The 15,433-nt window shown below is 44.7% G+C and overlaps 2 protein-coding genes across 2 annotated transcripts in view; one reads left to right on the top strand and one right to left on the bottom strand.

Moving 5' to 3' along the window:
* LOC122226721 (collagen alpha-3(IV) chain-like) overlaps positions 1–476 on the bottom strand; it is a 135,028-nt gene extending 134,552 nt beyond the window's left edge. Inside the window, exon 1 of the mRNA XM_042950356.1 lies at positions 223–476. Within this exon, the coding sequence (XP_042806290.1) occupies positions 223–309 (87 nt within the window). The 5' untranslated portion in view covers positions 310–476. The remainder of the gene's footprint in view (positions 1–222) is intronic.
* Positions 477–1,193: 717 nt separating this feature from the next.
* The window catches only part of COL4A4 (collagen type IV alpha 4 chain), a 129,850-nt gene continuing 115,610 nt past the window's right edge, over positions 1,194–15,433 (top strand). The window contains 2 exon segments of the mRNA XM_042950333.1: positions 1,194–1,382; positions 2,695–2,857. The gene's annotated coding sequence lies outside the window, so the exon portion shown is untranslated.

Genomic DNA, 15,433 nt, shown 5'->3' with positions numbered 1-15,433 from the left:
GGCTCCTACGGAACCAGACCAGCTTGCTCCCCGCCTTTTCCAACCAGCCTTCTTCCAGCGTATTCCACCTGTTTCCCCCGGCATCCCCCGCTCGCTCGCATCCCCACGCTGCCCGCCCAGGCACGAGCGCACCGGGCAGGGACTCCCAGGACTGCGCCCCGCGGGTGGGGCCCGCGCGTCCCCGGAACGCGGGGCTGGGGGGTCGCGCCGCCCCGCACTCACCTTGCCTGTCGTGGGCGCCGCCGCCAGGAGCACCAGCAGGAGCTGCAGCAGCAGCGCGGGCGGCCTCCGCGCCGTCCCGGGGCGCATGGTGGGCGCCGGCTCAGAGCCCCGGCGTGTCCAGTGACCCGCAGGCTCTGCGGCCACCGCGTCCCTCGCGCGGCGCGGGTTGGGGAGCCCGGCTGTGAAGCTCGCCTCGCCAGCCCGCCCGGGGCGGGTTTTGCAGGGCTCAGCCGCGCCGTCCGTCCCTCCCCACTGAGGCTTTTGACTGCGGCTCCAAGGGAGGGAAGAAGTGGCGCAGGTCCCGCCCTCGTCCCCCCTCCCCTTCAACTCACCAGGCAATGTCCCTCCGAGCCGGGCACCGTGCCCAGGAGCGCAGCGGAGGCCGCGCGCTGCGGGGCAGGTGGGCGCGGATCCAGGGTAAGGGGTTCGGAGAGGATGCTCCCGAGGTCCTGGGGCCGGGGCGGGGCCTGGGGGGCGCGGGTCGGAGGTGGGGAATTTGGGGGTGTGCGCTGGAGAGGCGGCGGAGCGGGGAGGGGGGAGTGGCCAGCGGCCGTGCCCAGATTAAGCGGGAGGCGCGCCGGGCGTCGGCACTCGGGCGGCCCTGCCTGCTCTCGGCTCCCGCGGCGGTGCCCTCTCGCCGCTTCTCCACCCGCCGCCAACGTGCAGCCGCCGCGCCGGGCGGTGAAAGCGCAGGGACCAGGCCGCCGGGTCGCGCGTGGGTTCGGACGCGGCGGAACCGGGACGTGCGCGCCGCGCGGGCTGCGACCTAGCGGCTTCCGGCGCGGCGAGCGTCCCCCCACGAGGTAAGACGCCCACCGCCCAGTCGGGGCCACCGCGGCCCGCCCCCCCCACCCCTCCCCCCAGGCCCCGGGCACCTGCCCTGGGGAGTGCGGGGCGGGGGCGGGCAGTGGAGGAAGCGTGGCCTGTGAGGGTGGCGGGAGGGGCTGCGGGGTTGGGGCCCCGGGGTCACCAGAGGAGAGCTTGTCTGGCTCCCGGGCTTGTCTGCCTGGGCTTGAACTGGGCGCTGTGTGTTGATTAATTTGGAGGCTCGAGTTACCAGCCTGGCAGTCTGGGCACTCGGGAATGCCAAGAGCAGGAGGCAGCTGAGGGGAAAGAGAAAGCCCATCCTATTCTCTGCTACGTTGAACTGGCTTTTCAGGGTAAATCTTATCTGCGGAAACGCAGGGGAAAACCAAGAGCCAACTTCGTCCTGGGTGTCGAGCTCCTGAGAGGGCCTTTCGTGAACGCGGATACAAACGCGCACGGTCTTGCTTCTTAGGGCCCTGTCTTCAGATCAGTGAACCGATGTGCCACTCACCACGTTGGTTCCGGGGTGGGGGTGGGGGGTGCCTTTAGATCCCTTCTGGGAATCATGTCATTACATACAGAAAAATACAATTAAATCAGAGTCACTTCTACTGAGTACAAATCAGAGCATGAAAGTGGTGATACAGCCGCAGAGGTGCAACCTTATCGTCGCACTAAAGACCCTCTGTCTAACGGCAGATCCGTTCAACAACCGTAATCTGTGATGGCAAAACTAAGATGTGAAAGGATTAGCGGATGCGGGTTTGTAGCCTGTATTCATCACTGCCGGAAACGGGGAACTTCCAGAAAAGGTTAGAAAAAAGGGACATGGGCTTTTTGTTGCCATATGTTCACAGGCCACCTGAATTCCGTCTCCATGTTAAGCACCCCTGCTTTGGGGCAGTGTTGCTGACATCTGCAGTAGGTGGCCATCAAATGCCAAGTGTGAAATGTGTGGTTTAGTCAGTGATTGTGGGGAACCACTTGCTGGCACTTAGAATAGGGTTGATTATTGTGTTAGACCTATGTAGCCATGTACGTAGGCAAAACCCTAACAGCGGATGGATGAAGACATCTCCTCTCCCCCCGCACCCTTTTTTTTTTTTTTTTGCTGGAGAGTGAATTTTACCGTCTTCCCTCTGTTTTTCATGCCAGTGATGGTCAACTGTGGCTGTGCATTAGAATCTCCTAAGAAGTTCTAAAAATCCTGACACCCAATGCATCCCAAGCCAGTCACACCAGACCTTTCAGGGGTAGGACTCAGGTGTGTTGTAAAATTCCCTGGAAATTCCCGTGTGCAACTGTGTTTGAGAGCTACTGTTTTACATGCAAACTTTGGTTAGCTGAATTGAATTAGGGTCTCTTCTTTGTAGAAAAATCAAAAGGACATATATTAAACTCTTTAGCACACATAATGTTGCATTGTGGTACAGAGTAGTTTCTCCCTACTGACAGGGAAGGCTCTTAAGGAACCTTCTCCTGGCACCCTTGTTAGGTAGGACATCAGGTGCTCAGTTGATGAAATATGAGTGTCCAAGAATTCCAAAAGATGTATGATAATATTCTATGAACTCACATTACTTCATAGACAAAAAAAAAAAAAAAAAATCAAAACAAAAAAACCCCCTCAATGCTAGTGCTGAATACCCTCTCTTTTAATTCCAGAAGATTTCTCCATTTTGGATTTCAATTCCTTTTCCTGAAACCAAGTCATTTTGAAAGAAGATCAGACTTGGCTTTGTCGACTTTGAAATGGGAGGCAGCCATCAACTGCAAGACGCTTCTGATGCTGCAACAGAGCAGGAAAGAAACCTGTGATGTAAACACGGTAAGGAGGAAGCAGTTGTTAAGAGCTTGGTCTCTGGGGTAGACTCTGGATTTTGAGTCCTTCCCATACCTGCTAGTGTGAGCTAAACTATCTGGGCTGGCGTCTTCTCTTCTGTAAAATGGGCGTAATCATGGTCCCCACCTCAAGGAGCTGTAGGAATCCAGTGCAGCAAGGCATTAGAAGCTCTTTGTCCAGGGTCTTCCCCAAACAAGCACATTTCGGGATCTGATTCTCCAGGCGCATAAAGGAAAGTAGGGTGAACGCAATTAGAAATGGCGGCACAAGATAGAGATGCTCTTCTCAACTCAGTAGGAGTAGGAGTTCCTCAGTAGGAAAGGGCAAGGGTCAAACACGCCCCACTAACTCCCTTGAGGTCAACCCGCTACTAAGACATCTAGAACAATGTTACTTGGCATCCTAAGAGTAGTAGCTTCGGCATTCCGGAGAGCTGGTTACAAATGCAGAGTCTCAGGGCACCTGGCTGGCTCAGTCAGCAGGACACGTGACTCTAGATCTCAGCGTTGGGAGTTCGAGCCCCGTGTTGGGCATGGACCCTACTCAAAAAAAAAAAAAAAAAAAAAAATGCAGAATCCTAGGCACTACCCCAGACCCATTGAATCAGAGCCTGCATTCACCAAGGTCTCCCACTGATTCCTCCTCACATTAAACTTTGAGAAGTGGCTTGTCTAAAAGCCAGATTTCACCACCCATCCCTCACCTCCCCACCACATACATACACTCTCCTTTGGTACGGTGTTGTATACCTGAAACTAATGTAATATTCTGTGTCAACTATATTTCAATTAAAAAAAATAGTCACACCCAGACACACATAGACACACAAAATGTTTGCTACACTCACTAGGTAGTGTCAGTAAACCAGAATTCTTGGGGTGAAGGGACTTGATTTTTCACCGTTGGTTCTTAAAATGTGGTAAAGTAGAAGGAAAGGGGGGGATGGCTCTTTTTGTACGTACAAAGGACACAGAGATCTCTACTTTGATGTTGATGGCAGATGAAAGTTTTGAACAAAATGAAGTGGTCGTTGCCTTTGACAAGCCTTATGTTATTATTTTGCCCCTTTTCCATAATGACAACATCATGTGGGTTTTCTACACGGTACTTAAATGTATAGTGGTCGCTTCCTTCCCTTTGAGTGTAAGCCCCGTGAGGGTAGGGGTCCTTTTGGCGTTCTTTACTGTTGGTAAATGAATGACTTAAGTGATGTAACCAGTTGCCTCAGGATTCACACCCAGGTCTGTTTTCTTCCAAAGTTCCTGATCTTTCTATAGCCTTTATTGTACAGGGATGTGCCTCTGCTTTCGATGAGGTGGCCGTAGCTCCTCCTTTCCTTAATCTTTTTTTTTTTTTTTTTTTTTTTTTGCTTCATCTCCCCATTTAGCCATCCCTTTTCTTTCAAAAACCTTCTCTTTTAGGTTGTTTTCGAGACTCAGAGTCATTATCAACTCCTGTCAGCTCTTTCCATTTTACATCTCTGGATTCCTTCACTGCTTTTCTAAGCTCCTGCCTAGTTCCTGCACTTACCATCTATGGATTACGGTAGCCTTCTAGCCAGTGCCCCGCAAGTTCCCTCTGAAACCCATCTTCTAAGACATTGTCGGAGTTCCACTTAAAATTGCACGTCGTATGGGAAAAGACCGATTGCTTTTGGAGCAGTTAGAAACAGTCCCCAAATTTCAGAGGCTTCCAGTAACAAGATTTTCCTCTCTGTTTACATTACATATTCACCCCAGAGTGTGGGGAGGCGAGAGAGGGGAGGATGCTTTGCTTATGATAGCCACTCAGGAACCTCCTGGAAATTCCCATGCAACATGTTCTCTCATCTCAGAAGGGGGAGAGGATGTGTCAAGTAAGAAACTGCTCTGAAAGCTTCCACGGGGATGTGGCTCATACTCATTATACTAAACTCGCGTTTCATTGGCCAAAGTGGTCACTTGACCACACTTCATTTTGTAAGGGATGGGGAAAGACTACCACACGCCTGCAAAGAGGGCTGGAAATTTTTGGTGAATGTTAGTAATGCCCATCATCTACATCATAGCACTTGCTTACTTTAAAGCCTCCAGAAACCCTTCTTTGTCTGCTTTGCAGCTGATTCCACGCTTCTTAGAATAGAACAGGGTGGTCTAAAATCAACTTTTTGTACTGCATTTTACTTTTCTGGATTACAAGGCCTTTGAGGGTGGGTACAGAAGGTGATGGTTTTTTTTAACATAATAGATGCAAAATTAATTTACTGAGTTGTGATTTTTGTACAAGAAACAGTCAGTACCTATCTAAAGTACACGACGCGAGGAGCTTCACAGGTGCATTCATCCCGTGACACCAACACCACAGTCATGATGCAGAGCTTTTCTCTCGCTTGCTGCCCCTCTGCAGCCCATCTCTCGCCACTCCCGTCCCCAGGCAAGCATCGATCTGCTTTCTGTCACTGTAGATTGCTTGGCATTTTCTGGAATTTTATACAAATGGAATCAAACAGTGCGTCCCCTTTGTGTCTGGCTTCTTTGACTCAGCGGAATGCTGGTGAGATCCCTCCGTGCCGTGTGTAACAGCAGTTTGTTCCTGTTGCTTCCACCGGATGTGTATCAGCTTTTCAAACGCCGTTTACCAGCGGTTGGACATTTGATTTGTCTCCAGTTAGGGGGCTGTTACAAATAAAGCGGCTGTGGATACTTTTGCGCAAGGCTTGTGTGCCCGTGTGCTTCCGGTGCTCTTGAGTAAATGCCTAGAAGTGACATGGCTAGACCACAGGGTAGGTGTATGTTTAATTACAAAAGAAGCTGTTTTCCAGAGTAGTTGTATCATTCTGTGTTCTCACCTGCATTCCGTGTTCTCCCCCACATTCTCTGTTCTCCTCCACAATGTGTGAGAGCTCTAGCTCCTGCATATATTTCTGGCACATTCTTTTGGTATCCTCAATCTTTTTAATTTTATTCTTTTTTTTTTTAAACTTTATTTTGAGAGAGAGAGAGAGCACGAGCAGAGGAAGGGCAGAGAGAAAGGAAGAGAGAGAATCCTAAGCAGGCTCCAGGGTCTGAGCTGTCAGCACTGAGCCCAACGCAGGGCTCGAGCCCATGAGCCAAGAGATCATGACCTGAGCCGAAGTTGGATGCTTAACCGACTGAGCCACCCAGGCGCCCCAGGATCTGTTTTAAATTTTCTTTTCTTATACGGATATCCAGCTGTTCCAGCACCATTTGTTGAAAAGACTTCTCTTTCTCCACTAAATCGTCTTGATTTTAATAGAAAATCAATTAATTGTCTATATTTGAGTCTTTTATTTGTTCCTCTGATATACCTGTCTCTTCTTTCACCAATGTTACATTTCCTTAGTACTATAGCTTTCGAGCAGGTTCTTGAAATCAGGGTATGTAAGGTCTCCAACTTTGTTGTTGGTTTTTTAAAAAATAGCTTATGCTGTCCTAGATAATTTGAACTTACATATATGTGTATTTGATCAGCTCACGTCGTGTTAAGGACAGTGGTGTCTATATTCATGAGGGGTATCGATCTGTAGTTTTCTTGTAATATCCTCTAGTTGGTATCTGAGTAATACTTACCTCATAAAATGAGTTGCCTAGCATTCTATCTTCTATTTTCTGTAAGAGTATTTGAAGAATTGATGTCATTTCTTCCTTAAATATTTGATAGAATTCACCGGTGAAGCCAGCTGACCCTGGAGTTTTCCTTGTGGAAGGTTTTGAATTTCACTTAATTATCGTGAATTTAATTGCTATAGGGCTATGCAGATTTTCTATTGCTTCCTGTGTCAGTTTTGATAATTTTCATCTTTCTTGGAATGTGTTCATTTTTTATACATTATCAAATGTATTAGTATATAATTGTTCATAAGATTCTGATCTTTTTAAAAACATTTTTAATGTTTATTTTTGAGAAAGAGAGAGAGAGCGCGCGCGCACACACACACACACACACACACACACACACACACACAAGCGGGGGAGGGGCAGAGAGTGAGGGAGACATAGAATCAGAAGCAGGCTCCAGGCTCTGAGCTGTCAGCACAGAGCCTGACGCAGGGCTTGAACCCATGGACTGTGAAATCATGACCTAAGCTGAAGTTGGACACTTAACTGACTTGAGCCACCCAGGCCCCCCTGATCTTTTTAATACCTGTAGATCTGTCATGTTTTCCCCTTTGTCATTTTTGACAATGGTAATTTATCAAGTTGATCAATTTTATTTACCTTTTTAAAAACTGAAGAGCCAAGGTTAGAGTTTCATTCATTGTTCTCTATTGCTTGAGTGCTTTTTCTTCGGTTGAGTTCCTGTTCTACCTTTATTATTTCTTAGCTTTGATTAATTTGTTCTTCTTTTCCTCATTTTCCAGAATAGGAGCTTAGATAATTGATTTTAGACTTTTCTTCTTTCCTAATATGAACATTTATAGATATATTTTCTTTGCCTGTGTTGGGTAAGTTATAGCCCATAAATTTTGATGTTGTTTTCATTATCACTCAGTTCAAAATATTTTCTTTGACTCATGGGTTATTTGGAGTGTGTTAATTTCCAAATATTTGGAAATTTCCTAGGTGGTTTATGAAGTTGAGTCTGAATTCAATTCTCCACAAGATTTCAATCTTTTGGAATCTGTTGAGATTATTTCATGTTCCAGTGTATGGTCTATCTTGGTAAACACACTACATCCACGTGGGGGAAAGAATATATATTCAGTAGTTGTTGGGTGTAGTCTTTTATATGTATAAATTAGGGCAGGGTGGTTGATGGTGTTGTTCAGATCTTCTGTGTCTTGACTGATACTTTCTACCTTGTTCTATCAAATACCAAGAGAAGAGTTGGTCTCCCAAGTATGTTTGAAAAATTATCTATTTCTTTTTTTAGTTTTTCAATTTTTGCCTCCCGTATTTTGAAGTTCTGCTACTAAGTCCCTATATTTATGATATGTGTCACTTTCTGGTATATTAACTTTCTGATCCATATCGTGTTGCTTCCTATTTTCAAATCTCTTATGTGCCATTGGCATAGCCAGTCTGCCTTTCTTGTATGTACTATTTGTGTGGGAGATGTTTTCCTGGCCTTTGCTTTCAATATATTTGTGTCTTTTTACTTAAAGTGTGTATTTTATGGCATATAGTTGGCTTTTTCTTTTTTAAATCAAGTATGGCAGTCTTTGCCTTTTAGTAGGAATTTTTAGTATATTTTCATATAAAGTAGTTGATAGGATTATAGTTAGGTCTGCCATTTCTCCATTTATTTTCTGTCTCAGTTCCTTTTTTGGGGATTCTTTTATGTTATTCAATTTTTTTAGTATTCCATTTTAATTTTTCATTGGCTTCTAGTTATTATATCTTTCTGAATTATTTTTAGTGGTTACTTTAGTGATTACAATACACATCTTTAACTTTCCCTGATCTACTTAAAAGTAATATTGATTACTTCAGGTAAAGAAAATGCATTTTAGTATCTACAGGGCCTGGCATGGTATTTGATACAAAATGGGAGATGGATAGATATTTCTTGAATGAACAAAATCATAGGTATTTATTTATGTTGTACCAAAAGTATATGGAGTTGATTCCAGAAAAAAACTTTCTGGTGAATGCCAGGCAAGTTAACTGAAAATCACTTCAAATTTTAAACAGTATTACATTTTTAGTTGACTTGAACTTACAAATCTTATAATTTTCATATATAGTCAAAATTCTGTGTATTATTTTATTTTTTACATATGCTTAATACTTTTGTTGTAAAAAAACTAATATAGACCTCTTCTTATCCTTAATTTCTGAAGTTTGGAAAAAAAATCTCACTTTCCAATTTTAGAACAGGGAGACAATGTTACTTTAATAATAGAATTCTTTATGTTTTCGTGAAACTTCCAGCTGTTAGTCATCTCGGCCACTGTGCCCACATGACATCCTCTTCCCATACCTAGCATGCTGTCTTGGCTTTGAGCAGTTATTTACTGGTGCATAATGTCCACACAGAAACACTGAATGTGTTTTATGGTCTGCAGCAACCTGTGGGATGGGCTAGCTTTGAAGCCTGGGTTTGAGGGATGCCCTTGAAACATTTATTAGGTTCCAGAGGTCAGAAGCATCCCGAGAGGAGTCTAGTTCCAGGTCTTGCCCCAAAGGAGAGACCCAGTAGGAGATTCTGAGTTTCTAGGAGCCAGTTCCTGCCAGACACAAGACAGATGGACACTGGGTAGAAGACAGAAATGCAGGCAGAGGAAAAGGAGATAGTTAAGCTCTCCTCAAAAAAGGTACAAGACTCACATGACCACTATGCTCCTTCTCACCAAGACAAAGCTTTCCTCCTGTCTTGGAACCAACTGCACACTCACCCTACTTTGTTTACCTTTAAAGTTCATTTGGACACATTTTGTGAAATCAATCTTTCTTTCTTTCTCTCTCTTCTTTCTTTCTTTCTTTCTTTCTTTCTTTCTTTCTTTCTTTCTTTCTTTCTTTCTTTCGCCTACATGGCTACCTTAAATGTTTGAATATTCAACTTTTCTACGTTTTAGTGAGAAACGATGCCCTTTAAGATTTCCAACTGTCCTATAGAAGTTTCTAGATTTGCGATCCCAAACATACAGATCTTCACACAAGAAAAATTCAAGTTTTCGGTGTTTCATGGGAAGCTGAATGTCTTTGCATCATAGTGTTCCCATTACATTCAGAAATGACTCTCCCTGCTGCTGCTATTATTGAAGGCTAAAGTTGTTCTTAGAGATGAATTCCTGAAACTCATCCATGAATTTTCATGAATTTTGAAGCTGTGTCGTGTCATGGCTAATAAGGAAGTCTTTGGAGTTTGAATCCTGGGTATGCCACTTACTGCCTGTGTGACTTACTTGTAAAAGAAGTAATCATAATATTTGACTCAGGGTTATTGTGAAGGTTGCAGCTCTGTGTTAAGCCTTTAGCAGTGCTTAGCATATAGGTGGTCCTCTGGCAATGCTGCTCATTATAATTTCTAAAAAAAAAAAATTATGTTTATTTATTTTTGAGAGAGAGAGAGAGAAGAGTGCAGACTGGGGAGGGGCAGAGAGAGAGGGAGACACAGAATCCGAAGCAGGCTCCAGGCTCTGAGATGTCAGCACGGAGCCTGATGTGGGGCTTGAACCGATGAACTGTGAGATTATGACCTGAGCTGAAGTCAGACGCTCAACTGATGGAGCCACCCAAGTGCCCCTACACTTTCTTATGGTCGTGGTGTTGGTGACTATTGTGATGACGGAGAAGAGGAGGAGAAAGGAAAGCAGAAGAGGAGAAGGAGGGCTAAGAAGTGTGTGTGTGTGTGTGTGTGTGTAGTGGGGCAGGGGTTAGAGGGAACTGCAGCAACAGTGACAGCAGAAGGACCTGTCTTTCTGGTTGATAAACCCCAACGCCAGCCTTTTCCTAAGGTCTTCTCCAACTTATGTCAACTCTGTGATTCTCCACTAACTGAAGATTCTTCCTCTCCCTCCATAATTTCTCTCTCCATGTTTTTTTTTTTTTAATTTTTATTTATTTATTTTGAGAGAGAGAGAATGACAGCAAGAGAGTGGGGGAAGGGCAGAGAGAGAGGGAGACAGGATCCCTCTGTCACGCCATCAGCGCAGAGCCAGATGCGGGGCTCAAGCTCACGAGCCGTGAGATCGTGACCTGAGCCGAGATCTAGAGTCGGACACTCAACCAACTGAGCCACCCAGGCGCCCCTGTCCTTATGTTTAATAGGTACTTTGGGAGGGACTGTCACAGCTTATTCCTCTTTTCTTTCCCCCAGATCTTCTTGCCTCTCCAGACCAATCTTGGCCTCTTCCTGAGTTTTGCCCAGGCTTCCAGTTCCCAATTTTCTAACCCTTCTCTAATATGTTGTGTATGGGAGCTCTTTTGCTCCTACAGGGTATTAGGAAGGAAGGAAACAAACATTTTTTGAGCTACTACCACATGTCAGGCACTGTGCTAGGCACTAGTGTAAACTCATGTAATTCAGGGATTAATTTCACATGCTGAGAAGTCAGAAGCTCAGAGGAGTTATGTACTTGCTCAGGGTTACAAGGCTAAGTGGTCAAGATCTGAGCACAAGGCTTTCTAACTCCAGAGCCTGCTGTTATCCCTAACCATGAGATGCATGGACCAGGAGAAGAAGGCAGATTGTCTCTGTGGAGGAGGGGAGAAGTCACCAAAGACACACGTCAGCCTCACAGTACGGGTGGGCCCTGCCTGTTGGGATTATGGGGTGTTACTGCCAGAGCTCAACACAAAGGCAGTTCCCAGAGGTCTGAAAGGTCCAGAGAATTCAGATAGAGTCACCCGGCCCTGCCCAGAGGGGAAAATCACAGACCTAGAGAAACCTGGGGGATTAGTGTTTTTGATAAGAGACATACAGCATTTTGAGTCAAGAATGTCATTCTTAGCTTGGAGGTGAAGGGCCCATCTGGTTTTGAAAATCCATTGTGTATTTTTGGAACATATATCACCTCCATGCGGTTCCCAAGCAGTGACATTATTATGGTCGTTGTCAACTTTTCTGTTGATATTGGGAGGAGTCCTCAAGGAGAAAATGATAATAAAAGCCTATGTTGGCAGAATAGTAGGTTAGCTGAGATATAGTCCAGTTGGCTTTGGACTAGCAGATTCAACTCCAAGGTCAACTGAGGACTCCATAGCACTCTTAAACAATTCAACTGAACCTGCAGGGAAGGCAAGGTGGGGGCGGGATTGGCCACAATCCAGCAGCATGCTGGTCAGGTTGGAACTCAGAGTCATTCTCAAGAATTTACTTGAGTAGTTCTCAAAGTTTTTCCGTGTTGCTTCTCAGAGAACATGAAGCTCCAACCACATTCCAGTGGTTCATGGACCACACAGATTCATGACCTGCTTTATAAGCCTTGTGATACTTCCTTGTTGAGATGGACTGTTTTTGCTAAAAAGCTCAAACCAACCTGAACTCTTTGAACATCTGCAGGTAGAGTCAACCCAAGAATATGGGATTTTCCAAATACCAAAACCAAATAAGCAGCTTATATGTTGGGGAAAGGTTGAGTCATCTCTTAACATGGAAAGTGTAAGCCTCGAAAGGAGATGTCCGGCCACTGAGGTGGACACAGCATTGTCATTCTTTTTCTGGGAGCACTTTTCTATCCTTCGAGGCACTTTTCTTACTTGTTTGCAAAGATGAGCCTTTAGGAATTCTATTTTGGAAAGATAAAGGTATATACAAATAGGTGTTCAGACTCTGAGAACAGTTTCACCTCGGAGAGTCTTCAGATAGCTCAGTGTCAGAAGGTCAAAAGAAAGAACGTGTAGATATTAAGTTAATAGGAATTCATTTCACTGAAAGAATAAAAATATTATTATTTTAAAAAGCCCAAAGACTTAATGTTACTTTGGAAAAGAAAACACATCATACTTATATTACCTTTTTGCGACTGGAAGATTCTGATACTCAGTCTCCTGCTATCCGGTCCTGTAATCTTGATCATTCCCTGCCCCCATCCCCCGGTCGATGAGAACCCAAGCAGGGTGTATTTCTTTTCAAGATTGGGTTGCAGAGAAAACAAATTCCCCGTAGTAGAAATAATGATTTAGAAGGTCTCAGATCTTGTTCCCAGACATAGCATTTGGAAAACATCGAGCAAAGACTCATGAGGAGTCCCAGGGGAATTGGAGTCCAGGAACGTTCATAAAGGAGTGAAAAAAAAAAAATCAGCCCAGGGAGTTGGAAAAAGAGAAGCTAATGATATTTGCTGTATAAGCTAGAGCTTACTGAAATAAATACAGGCTGGGAAAGAGCCTGTGGACCTTACTTTGGTTGTTGAACGAGGCTGATGTTCAGAGATCCAGGATCTTTGGGGGAGATCTTCTGGGGGATCCTCTGGGGGAACCTCCAAGAGAGCTTCCTGTTGGGGTGTCCAGCCTTGGGACCAGCTATGGGGGCAGAGCAATGCTTTTCATCAGACTTGGCTGGACAGGTCAGTTTGCTCAGATAAAGGGAATAGACTCTAAGCCTGCATCAGAAATGGGGCAGCTCTTGGGAATGAGCTAGTCTTTCATTCTCTGATGGACCATCAGTCTTTCTCTTTTCACATTTTCCTTTCTTAAAAACCCAATTTTTTATGATTACTGAGGATATCTGTTTCCTCTAAATTCAGGCTTGTGCTTCTCCTAGACCTGTTTCAGCCTTCGAATGTCTGACTCTCCTTCGGGGCGCCTTCCTCCCCCAGCCCCTTTCTTCTCTTTCCTAAGTCCTGTCTCTGAGAGGAGCCATCCAATTTGCAGTATCCTCCGGCCCTGAGCCAGAGCTCTAGGTCAAGCTCTGGGTTGGGCTGCCTCTGGGTCAGGTGGTTATCTTCCTCCACCACGTGGCTGGCTGATGAAAATCTGGCTTGCACCCTCACTTAGCTGGGCCGAAGGCGGGACCTGAGTGGGCCCTGACACAGCAGTCCCTGGAGAATGCTCCCTTCCTGAGAATAACAGTTGACAAACTAAAGCATGTCCTTTGAAAGGTGCAGAACCTTGGCAGAAGTTTCCTAGGTAGGCAATCTCCCAAAGCAGCTGTTTGCATTGTTTGCATATGTCTTGGTGGCATAGGGGTAGCGCTTTCGGTTGCAAAGCTTTTTTTTTTTTTTTTTTTTTTTCTAATAATGATAGACTCCATTGGAAACTCCCTGCCTTGGCCAGTCCTATGTGATGACAGCCATGTATTTTTGAGAAGGTAGGTTAGAAGGACACTGTTCTGAGCGAGAGAGTATTTTTGTTTTGTTGTCTGGTGCAGTCAGAAGCTCGGTTGAGACAAAAGTTTTTATGCTCTTAACACAGGCAATCGCAATGAAGAAACTCCTCTCAGATTGCTGTGGATTACCTGTGTGACTGCGTTTTGAGAACACCGATGCTCACGGTGCAAGCTGATCGTCACATGGGCCCTGAGCATCACTTGCTCAGCTGTCGTGGCGACTTAGTTAGGAGAACAGTTATAAATTCTCCACGACTTGTTCATGGCTAGTTTTGGGCTCAAGAGACGTGTGGGATTCAGCACGTGCTCATCCAAGGCTTGCTCCGGGTCAGACAGTGAACAAGGCAGTTTTTTACCACTGGCAGCTCATGGAGAGCAGAGGTCTTCAAGCTGAGGTACATACGCCCTTGGGAGACAGAATGATTCCTAAGAGTTGTGTAGTCAGCTTGGAAGATGAAGTCAAGGAATCAGCTTGCAGATTCTCAACTGCTATCATATTCTTTCTTAGAATTGTTCTGTCTGAAGATGGGTCTTTGCTTCATGTTCTCACCAGCGCCTTTTACAATTTTTCCTTTTGCTGGTTTTCACCAGAGAAGCATACCCCTCTGCCCCCACCCACCCCGCTTTGCCCCCCGAAGGCAAGATCTGTTTGTGAGGCAGATGCTGGGCAGTGTAAATGCAGATGCTGAGAACAAAGAACATTCCACCTTTTGGGTTCCACGTCCCTGGGCCAGGTGGTTTCTAGTAAGACTTATCAGGTGGTAGATCACTCAAAATGATTCTTGATGATAAATTCTATATTGCTTTTGGCATACAATTTAGGAGAAGTTCAAAGAACTGCATGGCATTTATAGAAGAAATTCCTTCCATTCACAAAGTCTTGTTTCTGTGAATAGATTTATTAGAATTTACAGTTTTTAGAAATTATAATGGAAGGAGTACTGTTGCTTGACCCATCTCATTTCTTGACCAGATCTCATTTGTTGATCTGGGCTAAATAAACTATTTGAGAAACCGAAATCCCCAATTCATTCATTGTACATTTCCAGTAAAATTTCATTTGTAATGTGTTCAATAATTGTTTATCAAAATTTTAATTTATTTGGTTTTGGTGGATTATATACCACTTATCATCATAATGATAAACACATTGAGGCAAAAACATTTACGACTTAGAGATTTGTGATCATAGGGAATAAAAAAAATAATTTATATACGTATTTTTGTCACAGAGAAGCATAGTAAGGTAATCTATATAAGAATTTTCAAGTATAAAAATACGCTGCACTAGGATATATGTGGGGGATGAAATGGAAATATTAGTTCAAGAATGAAAATGAGGTAAAATTTCTAGCTGGTTAAGAACTTGTTGTGCACATATTTTAAGCTGATGGTGGCAAGAACCATCCTTAGAATGATTATGATGGTCCATTGGCTATGTCAGAGTAGGGCTGTAACTCGTTTTGTTTTATAAGTCACCACGTACAATGTTCCAAATTATACTCTTAGCACCTTGAAAGAGAAGATGAAAGTGTTTAGATATTAACTCGTAAAAAATGAAAAGGGGGTGTGTGTAACTGAAAAAACATTCTTAGGGGGAGTGTCAGAGCAGACATCTGCAGACTGCTATGCTTAGGTGTCAAATGGCAGAAGGGATGCGTACTGGAGTCAAAACCCCCCAGGTCTACCATTTATTAGCTCTGTGAATTTGCACCAGTTACTTAAACTGACCCAAGGTGGTTTTCCTTTACAACTGAACTAATACTTTCCTTACTGAATTGTGGTGAAGAAAGTGATTTGATGTGCCCAGCACTCTTAGCAGAAAGTCCAAGGTGTAATTAGTGTCCA

This window comes from Panthera leo, chromosome C1, assembly GCF_018350215.1.
Source record: "Panthera leo isolate Ple1 chromosome C1, P.leo_Ple1_pat1.1, whole genome shotgun sequence".
Taxonomy (NCBI): domain Eukaryota; kingdom Metazoa; phylum Chordata; class Mammalia; order Carnivora; family Felidae; genus Panthera; species Panthera leo.
The sequence above is the reverse complement of the archived record's forward strand: the minus strand, read 5'-3'. Positions and strand labels throughout refer to the sequence as shown.